We start from the raw sequence: 14,687 nt of genomic DNA on the forward strand, positions 1-14,687 counted from the left end.
CACAATAACATGTGAGTATGTGAATATTGTTTCTTTACGGTGAAAATGTCATACCTTTTAAAGTTTTCAATAACTAGATTGATGGCTTATGCTATGTCTCAAGCCAGACCAAAATTTCTTAACACATGAAAAGGATGCTCAAATGATGAAAACAATTTTAAAGGAGAAAGAAAAACTTACGATCCAAGTCATTGATTCAAATGTGTTCAATAAACTTATTTAATTTAATAACATGGTTATAAAAAAACAGTCAATGACAATAAAAAAACAAAAAAAAAAAGCAAAACGAAAAAGACTAATAAAAAAAATTGAATACTTGCCAATATTATAAAAAAATATCCTCAAAATATTCTTAAGAGGTATAAAAGATGTCATTTAATAACAAAGTAAAAAATAAATGATAATGAGATAACCTTATAAAGAGAAAAAAAAATCAGAAGCTTAATCACCTGCAAATCAAATGGTAAAGGATGATTTGAAAAAAAAATTAATTTTAAAAAGAACTAAAAGACTTGACTTGATTCAACATGTCAAATTCATGATCTAGTTGTGAGGTCAAGATAATCTCGCACAAAAAAAATTAAATAAAACAATGAAGGTCAACTCTTAAGCAAACTAAAATAATGTAAGGCTAAATAGAGAAAAATCAATTAAAAAACACAAAACAAATACCCTAGTCAAATATGGTTAACTTGATTAATGTATAATCCAAGATACGAGAACAAGATAATTTCATTTAAATGATGAAATTAAAAAAAAAAATTAAAAAAAGACCTATAAAAAGACTAAAGTCAAATTGGACTAATCTTCAAACCCATGACTCAATTCATGAGATCGAGTTACCTCATAGAAAGCAAATCCAAAAAAATCTTGAAGCAAAATTCTTAGTCATCCAAATAGTCATCCAAAATTAAAAAACAAAACCAAAAGAAATCAAAACAATAATGACCATAATATCTAGAATAAAAATTAAATGAAATAAAATAATTAGGGATGAAATTGAAAAATAATGAGGGATAAAATAAAAAAATAAAATAAATCAATAGAAGGTTAAAACCTAAAAAATAATAATCAAAAGAATGGGGACCAAATATGATAGATTAAAAAAAATTAAAGGATGATGAAATTGAAAAACAATTCTAATCTCATAAATTATTTTAAATAAAACAAATAGCAATCAAAAAAACATGAACCAAATATGAAGAAAAAACAAATTGAAGGATTACTTCAAAAAATTGCATTGGTGGGTAATAAAATCAAGGTGGAGAGTAAAAAAAAAAAAAGAGTTGCTGAAACCAAACCAAAAATTTCTTTACAACACGCGTTGCCTTGGGATAGGTAGGGGTCAAGACAAAATGACGCACTAGAAGCTACCATTGGGTTGTTGGAGGACGCATCACGCACTAGAAGCTACCATTGGGTTGTTGGAGGACGCATCACGCACTGCCTAAATGGTGTAGATGTCTCCCATTACGCATGCCCCAGTTTCTATTTAAAAAAATATTTTCTATTTATTAAAATACTAAATTAGATATATTTTCTAAATTTGAACAAAAAACCCATACTATGCTCGTATATAATATATCAAAAACACCAATAAACAAATTAAAATTTATCTCTCTTCCATCTCAATTCCTCTCTTTTGGCAATGATTTGAACTTATTATCTATTATTCGTGAATGCAACCATTTCAAAATATAACTAGATTTTTGGCCTTGCACCATGATGTAGATTGATTTTTTTTTTCTAGACATAAAAAATATAAAGACATTACTAACATGTTTTCTAGTAAAAAAATAATTTATTTATTAACTCGGAAAATAATGTATATTGGATGACACTTTTTTTATGTATAAATATTGAGATGGTGATATATTAGCAACATTTTTTTTTTAGTATTAAGGACATATTGGATCGATTAAGACGACCCTGGTTAACCTGTAAATTTTACGATTTGGGTCATAAGAATAATATAATGAAAAGTAAATCGAGATAAATTACAAACCCCAATTCCAAATCAACCCAGTATTGAATGATAAAAATGAAAAAAAAATCAATTAAAAAGGGATAAAAAAAAAAGTGACTCAAGTCAACCCGGGTAAATCAGTAAACCCATGACTCGGGTCATGACAACAAGATAACTTTATAGAAAGCAAAAGGATAAAAATTAAAAAGATCAATTCCCAATCATCCAAATCAACTTGGGTTAACCTTTTAAATTTGTGATTCAGGTCATGAGACCGATATAATATCATTGAAATTAAATAAAAAAAAGCTACAAAGTACAATCCACAACCAACCAAATATTGAGGGATGAAATAAAAAAAATTAATTAAAAAAAAAAGACAAAAACCCCAAGTCAACTTGAGTTAACCTTTCAAACTCGTGACCTGGGTCATGAAATCGAGATTACCCTGTAGAAGAAAAATAAAAAAGAATTATGAAGCCTAATTCCCAACCAATTCAATATTGAAGGATGGAATTGAAAAAAAATCAACTAAAGAAAATATAAAAAAAGCAAATAGTAATAAAAAGAATGAGGATAAAATCTAACATAAAAGACAAATCACATGCCACATTGTTATTTTTTGAGAGACTTAGGCAATGTTATTTTGGAGAAAGTTAAACATGGAAGACGAGGAGAGGAGAGAGGAAATAAAAAAAAGAAAAATGGATGTTAGAGCCACACTTGAGTGTCGAAGTTATCACGCGTCGCTCCATAGCAAAGTTCTCGGCGAGAAGATTTCAACAGTATCAAGAAATGCTACCTTCAAAGCTTGGAGAAAGCCACTCATTTTTCTCACTTTAGTCCTTAGTTGGGCAAAAAAAGGGCTAGATATTTGTACCAATTTCAAATTTGATCCCTAACGCTTAAATTATTTTAAATCAATACAATCAATTTTTTTCTTGCCATATGAAGCAACAAATGATTGATAGATTTTTTCCTCAACACTGTAAGAACCCCACAAGCAAACCAACGCAAGCAATGAAGTCTGATCCTAAATCAACCTAATTTTTCTGACTTTATTTTTATGTTTTGGTTTTCATCCCAAATATAGAGCTTAGACTCGTATTGTTGAGAGATATTTAAATTTCATATTCTTTGATTCAAAGACCTTGGTTTGGTTTATAAAAGGAGAGAGAAAATGTCGGGTTATGATGCTAGAAAAAGAAAATCGATATTGACATCATTTTTTACCATCAAAATGGTCGATTTTGGTGTCATAGAGTTCCGTTTGGTGAGGGGAGTTCCACTTAGGTTTTTTCACCTTGAAATTACCTAAGAACATATCTAAGCTTAGGAAAATTTCTAGTTTTGGGATGATTTTAATTTTTTGTGTGTTTTTTTTTCAAGGTCATTTATAAGTTTGTCAATGTTTTTAGACTCTTATCTAGGTGTTTATAGGTTTTTCAAGGTGTTTCAGCTCTTATATAGGAGTTTTAGGTCAAAAATGAGTTGTTAAGTTAAAAAAACATAAACTCTTTTTTTTCGACCACTGAATTTGGAGAATACCAAACAACACGTTGTTTGGAATTTTTTTTGAAAAAAATATTGATGCGAATAACATATCATCTGCCCCAATTAGATTTTTTAAAAAAAATTGACCAACACATGAGCCCTTTCTATGAGTCAGATATTACCCTAGCTTGTTAGGCTCATTAGTGTCTGACCTCTTTATTTCTTTGTTTTTTTTATTGTATTTAAAAAAAATCATGTTTTTTTATATGTGTTTTTTTAAATAAGTTTGAATTTATATTTTAAATAATACCCCTCACTTAATTTTATTTTTTATATTTAGCCTTTTTCAATATTAGTTGTTTTTTAAATTATTTTGTATGTATTTAATTTTTGAAGAGGTTATTCTAATTCATTTATGATTTTTTATGTTCTATATAATTTAACTTTATTTTTAGAAATAAATAATATTTCTAATAAGCACTACAAATACATTTCATTTTGATTGTATTCAATCAATTTTACGTGTATATTTATTTTTATTATCATTTTATTAAATAAAAAATAATATTAATATATAGAATCATTAAATATAATCGAGTAAATAGATTTTATTGCGAGATCAAATATCTAGATCCACATCCACCTCTCGATTTTTTCATATATATATATTTAGTTATCGTTAATGACTTTTTTTTTTCATTTATTGACATGAATAGTTATCAATTTATTTAATTAAATACATATATTTATACCTTTCAATTTACACTTGATTATATATATATATATATATATATATATATATATATATATATAAAAAGTGTCAAAGAAGCCTCCATGTTCATTTTTTTTTGTTGGAAAAAAATACCCCCGTGGTGGAGTGAGGACAAATAGGATGATACTGTAGAGTGTTGAAAGAGAAGTATATGTCCAAGTTTTTAAATGTAATTCAAAAGCATGTTATAACATTTCTTTTGTCATATTACAAGCAAATTCAATATAAGCCAATAATTAACAATTCAAAGTTCCAAATATGCTCATTTGAAAAACACTCTAAAATATATCAAGACCCTCGACAATAAATCTCATTAAAAAAAACAGAGAGAGAGAGATAGAGGTCACAGTCATAGCGTGCTGTGACAATCCATAGGTGGAAGAAACAACTGAAGCCGAAAGCATGAGCCTCAATCAGTGGGCATGCATGCAGAGGAACGCATGGAAAGGTGCAATACGCCGCAGTGAATCTATCAAGTCCAATTGACATCTAGAACCAATTAGAAATCATATCAGCTAAAATTCAGAGAAGAAGACTAGAGATAAGCATTTGACTAGATCTGTTTTATGAAGTAATGTGACATAACCTACACAGTGCATGTCATGGCTCTCATAGGATGTTAATTACGTGCTCAAAATGCTAAGAAGTAAGAAGCATGTGAGAAGAATGACTTCTTCATGGAATTTTTCTTGACAAGCAGCCAGGCAAGTTAGCCATGGAAAAAAACAGTACGCGACAGAAGGAGCAGGGGGGAGTGCTCCCAGCTGATAACAGCAATTTCCAGTGTTGCTTAAGCTAGAATACAGTCAGATAAAGATTGAGACCCCTGAACTTAAAGCAATGCTGCTGTTCTTGAGCAAGTTGCAGAACCGCTAGATCACAACAGAGTCAAGAAAAACTGGCCAGCATATCCAGAGGATCAGGGGCAAAAACAAGATAGAAAGAACCAACCCCCAATCCCAAAGGACCTAGAGCATTAGACGGTATATACCTGTTATGGGCTTGTTTGGATTCAATGTACCCTAAGGTTGCATCAGTACAAGGGATATAAATGTTAATGGCGAAAACTTTTACGAGAACGAACGCAGAGGGTTTTTAGTGATATTTATAAATAACGGGACAACTCTTAACCTATTAATAACTACCTGTGTTTAACTGCCGGGGGGAGAACTATGACATTCACAAGAACAAAATATTTTTTATTAAGGATACATCATCAAGTCTACTAAAAATACATAAATTTATAAGTTTGTTATAAAAAAAAAAGATGTTGCAGATCTCGTACTATAAATAAAAATTACTAGGATATTTGATTGGTAGAATTTTATTATGTTAAGAAAATTCTCGAAAAATTTTCTAAATATAAAAATAGTATTATAAAAATATCAATGGATATAAGTGTTCCAACTATCAAAAAAATAAAGAAAAAAAAAGACCAATTAAACTATTCTCAAATAATTGGGAGTTTGATGATAATATGAACCATACAATATCTTATATGGCATACTTGATTGAAAAATTGAGTAAGTTTACTAGAGTATTCTCCACTATTAAAACTATTGAGCTAATCCACAACGCTTCTCATTCCTAGTAATTCAAATGTGCATATTTAAAAAGCAATTAAAAATATACTTAAATATTTAAAATATACCTTGAACTATTAGTTATATAATACAAGATACCTGGAAGTGTTAGAAGGGTGTTGTTATGTTAATTGGATATCCAACACTAAGCATTAAAAATCTACTAGTGGATTTGTCTTTACACTTGGTAGAGCAGCAATATCATAAACATCCTCGAAACAAACATGTATCCTACGATCCACAATTGAATAGGAGTTTATTGCTTTTGATAAAGTTAAACAAAAAGCTTAATGACTTTGAAATTTTTTAGAGTATATTCTATGTTAGCAAAACTAGTGCTAGAAATTTGAGTTCATTGCAAAAGTCAACCTGCAATTAGAAGAGCTCAAAGTAATATGTATAGTGGTAAGTCAAGATATATACATTGTATATGTAATATCGTTAAACACTTTCTCTCAAATGATATTATTTTTATTAACTATGTAAAGTTAAAGGAAAATATTACGGATTCGCTAACCGAAAGTTTATCGAGAGAGCTTGTATATAGTTCATCGAGAAGAATATGATTCAAGCCTTCAAAAAATGAAAGATTATAATGATAATAATTATATCTAGTTGACTAGAGATCTCAAGATCTATGTTGAAAGAAAAAATTAGGTTATTTAACAATCTTAATAGCCTTTGAAAAAATTTTATTTCATGTTTATTCCTATATATATAAAAAAAGGTGCTAGTTGTAGCATTATAAAGGATGGGTAGTTCTTTTAATGATTTTCATATCTTAGTATACCAAGTGAAATATAATAGAATATTCTTAATGAGATATTACCTATATGAGTGAGAAATATGGTTATTTGCTTAAGAATTTTGAAAAGGCTGAATTTTCTAAAGCACTCATAACTATAGAAGTTGTTTCGGTTTAAAATGAACACAACAGTGAAAATCAAAGAAATCTTTAAGTAGAGAAGTATGTGAGTACTTTGTCTTAGTTTACATGAAGAATAATTTAAGACATTATATTTACTAATTAGTTGAGTAAATTTGATAATATTTCTCTGAGGAAAACTCAAAGCTAAAAACTGTGATTTATAAAATCAATATCTCTCTATAAATCTTCAAGTTTTTTTTACTAGGTAAACAATTTCTATTTATTTGGAGGATTATTGAAATTTTATTTTAAAATATCGTTAATGGACACATTTAAAATCAAATTAAAAATGTGATCCATTCAATTTTAGGGTTAATTTTTTTAAAAAAATTATTTTTAACATAAATTTTTTAATATGAAATATTAACATGATTAAAATAAATTATGAATGAATAAGAAATTAATATGAATAACCCTTAGTTAACATGGTAATGTTTTAGTTATAATGATACAAAAGAGTCGCTGATGATGTTAAAGAAGGACATTTCGTGGTGATAGCTGTGGACAGTGAGGAACCAAGAAGATTTGTTGTCCCAGATGGACTGATGTATTTATGCGAAGAAATTATTTTCTTGCAACCTCTCCCAAGATTTGATGCGAAATAAACAGAGATATCGATGCTATTTGCTTTAACTTCCAATAAAGAATTTTGTAAGTGTGACCATCCTTGTCAAAGTTAGTGAATGCTCAACAAAAATAATAATCTGTCTACAATTGCTTTCTTAAAAAGAAAAAAGAAAGAAAGAAAATCAAGGGAAAAAAAAACAATTCGATAGTTATTATAAAACTAAAAACTTAGTGAAAGGGGGAGAAATTTGCAATTTGTGTTTTCTATGAAAGGGGGAAGTTACTCAATTAACCTTTCTTCTTCCCTTTCTGTGTGTGCGTGTTGTCTATGCTTAGATTTGTCTTCAGAGATAATCAGGTAATTTAACTAATTTTTTTATGCACTAATTTATATTATTTTTTCTTGATTTGATAGTTTATCCAAGCTGCGTGTCAAATAGATTATTAATGATAATCTTTGTTTAGTACAAAACTTGAGATGTGTAAGAATAGACACAAGTATCGTGATGGAGTTGTTGTCCATGCCTTGTCTTTAAAATGTATTATAAAGAATGATTTAGTAACCTAGGTGACCTATTAGCTTGATCGAATCCTTATGTGGACCAGGATTAATAACTTTGGCCAAAAAAATCTTATTTTCTTTATCTGGTTCTAATCCAACCGGTCAAGTTTGAATGATACGACATTATCCTAGTGATGAAGATGATCCTCCGTCCTCTGTGAATACCAACCTCGCAATAATTTTTAAGAGATTCAATCTTTTTCTTTCCAAGTTAGCTGAACTTCTAGACTTTTTACTAATAGAAGCTCTCCCTGTTAAGACTGCCACTCTCACATACTTAACTCCTAAGACTATGTTCGTTTGGGTTTTGACTTTAACTCCGTCTACTCTTCTTCTACAACCTTTTTTCATTACTTGCATCCATTCTTCTTAATTAGTAAACCATTATTTCTACGAATCACAATACTAACTCTCATTATTTCAACCACTTTCCCAACCCAACCAATCTTTGATCTATTCTCAAAAACCCTCGCACTTGGCTTGCTTACCATTGAACACTGGGAAAAAAACCTTGTGCACCACAGCATGCCCGTACGAGTTGAGGCCTCCTCCAAGAACATTAGACATGATGCTCCCATAGAATGGTTTGATTAGCTAGATCTCTGTCATGTTCTATACCGCCATCCCCGCTGAAAGTTCTGTCAAATGGGGTGAGTTACAATACCTCTTTTTACAATGATCGTTACGAAAAGAATACTAGTGAAATACCATATAACACTGGAAAGGAACATGACCCACATACCACTTAACCAAAATAAAACCTTGTATTAAGCTTTTACATTAATACAACACAATACAATAAATAAAACATGTACCGAAAATTATCTGCTCTGATCATGTATTTGTGGTACAATGAATAACCAAAGTACCAGTATCTACAGCTTTGAACATGGACTCTCGTAATCCTAGGTCTAATCCAGATACAATCTAAACTATAAATGAATATGCTATACAACAAGATGTTTGTATTCTCTAAGAATTGGTAACGTGTGCCTACAAAATGGTGTTAGCGGATAGGAAACAATCAGATATAATGTAATTTCCAGGTGAATTTCTTATTGGCTATTGGTTTATTTATTTATTTATTTTGAGGTAAGAGCTGCATTTACAAACATAGAAGGCTGTAGAAAACAAGTGGTATGAATGCGTTATCAAGTTGTGCCGTGTAGGCCTCCAACAAGCCACTCACTGTTACAGCTAGGAGAAGAGAGATCCAATGCTGCACAAAGTAGTAAAGGAAATATTAACAAGTTGTGTGCGCAAGCAAGCGCGCGCGCGCGCGCGTGTGTGTGTGTGTGTGTGTGAGAGAGAGAGAGAGAGAGAGAGAGAGAGAGAGAGAAACCTCAGTAAGAAAATATCCAGTGGATGCTAAATGCGGAAGCAATACTGAGCAAGCAGCAAGGACTGATGTTATACCAGCTGCAGTGCCTTCAATGGTTTTCTCTAGCAAGTAAAAGAGTTCCACGCATAATATCAGAAATATATTAAAAACACTAATAGACCAAGAATTAATCATTCTAAAGAGAACTTACTCCCAGTTTTGCTCCACCTGAGGACACCATATTTGTGGCCAACCATTGAAGCCTGAATATTAAAGCAAAGCCATCTTATTAGTTTTCAATGAAGCAGGGCTACTGGTGAACAATAAACATGAATAATCTAATGGCAGACATAAACAAGGGCCTACATATGTTATTACCAAAAATTCTAATACTCCATATCCATCCACCAGATATACAATTATATTAGAATTTCACTGGTAAAAGCTTCTACAAATATTGTGCAAGTTCATTGAATCAGATATTTATATGATATACAGCCCTATCTCAGTGGCCAAAGGGCCACTCGTATCCTGCCATGTGAATCATCTTATATTGTCCAGCTAATATATATGAATAATATGTTGTGAATAATATGTTATTGTCCAGCTATTATATATGAATATTATCACTCACAACCAGAACCTAAAAACGAACCATAATCTGAAACTCGGCACAACATATGACTTGCTAAGTGTACATTAGAATGTTGCATGAATGTAAATCTGAAACATACATCACAAACCTCTCCAGCTTGCAACCATGAGGAATAACTATTGCATTTCATTACTTCATACCCCCTCATAAATCTTATTTAAAAGTTGCAATTGTTGTCCTGTTTATTAACCAACTCGGTTTTATAGAAGGCAAATGCATGCTTGTAACTTATCGGTTGGATGTGTCGGTTGGATGTGTCGGTTGATCACTTATAGAGATACAAATTGACTAGAAACATGAAGCAAAAAAAAAAAAAATTGTAAACCAAATTGTTACCAATAAGAAACATGGAAATAAGCTCACTCACCATTGTATCCCCAATTCCAAGGCTCAAAATTCCAGCAAAAGGAGCAAGGGGTCGATCATTGTATCCAGAAGACATCCAGATAGGAAGTGCACATCCCAATAAAAGTGAAAAGTGGCTAAAGAATTAAAAAAAAATAATGATAATAAAAGAGGAAAAATTACTCATCTGCATTAAACATTTGCATTACAAAGACAAAGTGTGAGGGAAATAACTAGTCATGCCTGACAATGAGGAGGTCAGAGTCACGATGGTCTGTGAAAGCATTCATAAATTCATGCACAAGCTGTCCCAAAGGCCAAATTCTCCAAACCTGACCACAAAAATGTATGGCAAAGATAAATAATTTACGGGAACATAATGAAACTCAGGAGTTATTCAGAACTTTGTAATTTTCACTCATGTACACATAGGACCCACCATAAAAATTATTCCAAGGGTCCCACCTCCATGTAAGAGAGAGTAGAACTCCTGGTGTAACTAATAATTTTCTTGAAACTCAGAACTATATCACTGATTATAGTCACCACCAAAAATATAAATTCTAATGTCTTGAAACCAGGATCAGATTAACCAACCGGTTTCAGGTAATATATCTCATGCATGATGCTGGAATTGCAATTAGAGGTGTCGACATGACTGGAAAGCATAGCCAAGTCAAAATAAAAATGAAAGTTAGCATATGGTAGAATTCATGGGACAATATAGAGGTGGATTAGTACAGATTATGATAATTTGAAAAAAGGAAACTACAAAATTTAATGCTAAACATAAATATGAGAAGACATTATTAACCTAAAAAGTTCTACAGTGAAGTAAATGCCACTGCAATTTTTAAGAAATTCTCAGCTCCTCTTTTCTATCAACAAATAACATATCTTTTAAAATTGCTCCTCCCTACAATATTGACCCTTGGAGCATCACTTTCAACAAACTGATCAAATTTGTAATCATCCAAGCTGTGTATAAGAATGAAAATGTCAATACAATACAATCTACACATTCAATCAACTTACTCGAATAATTTCCAAAGTCAAGAAAACTGCCAAGGCTGCACCAAATGCCAGATCAAGAAACTTAGGCTGAAAACAAACTTACATCAGCAGTGTATCCAGGAAATCAACAATAGAAACAACGACCACCAAAACAACCAAAATGATGATCAATCTTTTATCCCCAAATTACCTGTAAGATAACAGCAGGCAGAAACATTAAAACAGCCATTAGATGGTAGTACTTTCGAAGAAGAATCCTCTCAATCTTACTATTCTTGGATATGTTATAGAATCGCAGAACAGAAAGATATATCACACACACCCAATAGAGACAGAGTGATAGTCTTTTAACTGGTTCCATAAAAACAAATCTAACCACCCTGTTAAAAAACATATGATGAGAATATATTCGGAAGAATTATATGGATATAATGGATTGCAAATATAAGAACCAAGACTGTGATTCCTATTTCCTAGCCACAATTGTTTCAAGCATCACTACAGTGCAAAATAACCCCACAGTTCACCCTAACAGGGTGAGAGACACCAATTGCACTACAGAGATGTCCAAGTTCCAAACCCCAGCAACACAGCCTAACCTATCAGAAAGGGGGAAAGACCCAAACATTTTGATCAAAATAACATTCAGCACATGCAACCCAAAAATCATGAACTATATATATCACTGAGATAATATGCCAATCATCTACCAGTTCATTATTAAGCCAATTTAATCAAGATAAAATATTTTATCTTCAAATGAAATCAGAATGAGAAGAAAATTCAAGCAGTTACAAAATTTTATACAAAAAGTAAATGTTGAGGCAAGTAATAATACCACAACAGTGGATGCATGTCAAAATCCTGTACAAACTGCATCCATGAAGGGATGATCACAACAATCAAAAAACCAAGGGAAGCGAAGAATATAAGAGATTTCCCTTTCTCACTACATATCCTTGCTCCAGAGTAGGCTGATCTTGAAAAGCCATCCCATCCACAGAGCAAATATTTCAAGACAACTAGGTAGAGGAGAAGGCCGAGAAGTAGACCCTGGAAAGAAGATAAAAAAAAAAAACCACAAAATTCATAATCAATTCCTCAATTAAGGATGATTATCTTTATGGATAACTCCACCAGTAACAAATCAAACCTGAATGATAATGCCAATCTCACTTCTCCTAAATCCATATTGCATAAATTCTAATTCCGACGAAGTCATGTATCCATAAAGCTGTTCAAACAACACCCATTACCATTATAAAGAAAAAACTCTGGGCTTAATCCAGAGGGAAGAGTAGACTGTTTTGTACAGAAGAGCACTAGCCTTTTCAATGGTATAGGCCAACATGTCACCAAAGTAGAGTACAAGACCCACAGTCACCAGAAGTGCTTCCCCTAGAAAGACCAAGGAAAGGGATGATTGCCAACAAAAGAACCAGACATTCTTAATGTGAGTACAACACCAAATATAAATATAAAAAGGAAATGTGAGTTCCTTAGACAACAATGCAGTTTCATCTAGTTAGGGATAAATGAAGGACATTTGTCCAATGGAATTCCAGCAACATCTGGAGATTTAAAGTGGCTTAGAAATGTGTATTTTTGGATTCTGACAATGATAGCCACTATGATAAATAGGCATGGTATTCATGGACACATTGAAGACACCACACAGTACATAAATCTCAAATCAAACTAAGCAACAATAAAAATCTCATGGAATGTACAAATATGCTATAAAAGTTCCATTGTGCAAGCAAATCGCTAAGCTTATAGAAACAATTGCAGAAACATGAAACTAAACCCACATGGAGAAGTATGATATCATGCTTCTCACTAAATTTTTGCCAGTAAGCCATAGGTTTATCATGCAGAGGTTTAATACGCCTCCTACCAAATTCTGAAAGAAACATAAAGCAACACAATTGTAAATTATACAAGACCTTTGTGGTTACCAAAACTGATAAAGCAACACAAAATTATACTAGCATTCCACACTTGTTATCAACAAGATAGGCCAACAGCAAGCAGTAAACATACCAAAGGAAACGCATGAGGGAAAAGTATTAAGGAGATGCTGCACCAACTTAACTGCTGCGAATCCATGAAAAAACACCCACGAAAGTTTCCATATTGCATGCACACCTGCAAATAAAATAAACAAAAACAGTAGAGGTGAATAAAAGTTCCAGGCATGCAAATATTTATTAGTCAAATGACAAACTAATTACATACTTACCAGTAGTACTATACAAAAATAATAGGGCTGCACCAATCACAAAACATACTAAGCCAAACTTAGCATTCCATGCCTGACATGAACGGCTTCGTGTATTGTCCAATGTAAGTAAGCAGAGCACCATAAGCACAGTGAAGCAGCTACCAAATGCAGCCCAGTATTGCAACGCCAGGTAATTAAGTTCTGCATAACGAGTCGAATACAACACATGACCAAACATTTATATCATAGATCAATATCATAAAATATACTCCATATATATGCGTGTGTGAGTGAGAGAAAGAGATAACTCCTAATTTCTCCTCTGCATTTGTAGCAAAAGTAAATTCCCCCATAATTGAAAAAATGTGAGCCAAACAAGGCCAATCAATAATCGTCTTTGATTTCCATCCATTTTACGCATCACATGAGTGAGAAATTGACCGTTTTTCTACAAAAACAAGGGAAAAGTGACTTCATGTGATGCATATAAAACTGGTGGAGACTAGCAATCATTATCAGTTGGCCTGATTTAGCCCACATATGAAACACGGAGGGGTAATTGACTTTTCACTACAAATACAGGGGAGAAATAGCAATTGCTTCTCTCTATAATTTCATTAGCAATTGTCAGTACCTCCAGGATGAACTTGATGCAATGAGAAGGCTCTTGATTGCTGTATCAATTTTGAAAGCATAAAAGTTGGTAATGTAACTGCACCTAATAGTAGCCCTGACGAAGCACCTGCCCTGAATTCAAATGTAAATATCATTAAACCCTAGCTTAATCGATAAGGTCAATTACAAAACACAAGGTTTCAGAAATCACAAATTAAAATTCAATTTCACGATCGCCGATTAAATGAAGCAGGAAACCCTAATAAGAAGTACCTGGTTTTGAATTGAGACAAGGAAGTGGAAGTCTCGACACGGACCTCGACGGAGAGAGCAAAGAGAGCGAGGAGAGAGAGAGCGACGCCGTGTAAGAGAAGAGAAAGAGGGAGAGAGAAGAGGACGATGACAATAAAAAGCGTAACCACCGCTCTCTCGCCGTTAAGTAACTGCGAAAACGAGACAGCGGCCATGGCGACTCCGCTGTCAAGCTGGAATAAAAAACAAAGGATTCGTTTTGATTGAGAAAGGAAACGGAGGAAAGAAACGGTGTATTTTTTTTTCTCGAAAAGGATGGGGTTGAGGCTCAGAGCCGTCGGGAGGAGTCGTTCGGTTAGGTGGCCGGCTCGGTGACTTAATTGGTGGGC

General features: G+C 32.3%; 1 protein-coding gene across 1 annotated transcript; it reads right to left on the bottom strand.

The window, feature by feature from the left end:
• Positions 1-8,617: 8,617 nt before the first annotated feature.
• On the bottom strand, positions 8,618-14,642 carry LOC133680073 (dolichol kinase EVAN). Its single transcript, XM_062102886.1, has 14 exons — positions 14,320-14,642; positions 14,066-14,178; positions 13,450-13,632; positions 13,251-13,355; positions 12,535-12,605; positions 12,361-12,441; positions 12,046-12,260; positions 11,398-11,587; positions 11,229-11,294; positions 10,437-10,525; positions 10,216-10,330; positions 9,405-9,456; positions 9,215-9,315; positions 8,618-9,091 (listed from the first exon to the last, which is right to left on the bottom strand). Exons 1-14 carry the CDS (start codon positions 14,511-14,513, stop codon positions 8,978-8,980), a joined length of 1,689 nt encoding a protein of 562 aa, XP_061958870.1. The 5' UTR covers positions 14,514-14,642; the 3' UTR covers positions 8,618-8,977.
• Between the last annotated feature and the right edge of the window lie 45 nt (positions 14,643-14,687).

This window comes from Populus nigra, chromosome 19 (assembly GCF_951802175.1).
Source record: "Populus nigra chromosome 19, ddPopNigr1.1, whole genome shotgun sequence".
In the NCBI taxonomy this organism is placed as follows: domain Eukaryota; kingdom Viridiplantae; phylum Streptophyta; class Magnoliopsida; order Malpighiales; family Salicaceae; genus Populus; species Populus nigra.

What these genes read in the sequence shown, in the direction of transcription:
- LOC133680073 (XM_062102886.1), bottom strand. Translation starts at nt 14,513, where the DNA reads ATGGCCGCTGTCTCGTTTTCGCAGTTACTTAACGGCGAGAGAGCGGTG. An exon ending in TGGCCTATACCATTGAAAAG is followed by an intron (nt 12,442 to 12,534) that starts GCTAGTGCTCTT and finishes TTGTTTGAACAG; the next exon opens with CTTTATGGATACATGACTTC. An exon ending in GACATGCATCCACTGTTGTG is followed by an intron (nt 11,588 to 12,045) that starts GTATTATTACTT and finishes GTTTTTTAACAG; the next exon opens with GGTGGTTAGATTTGTTTTTA.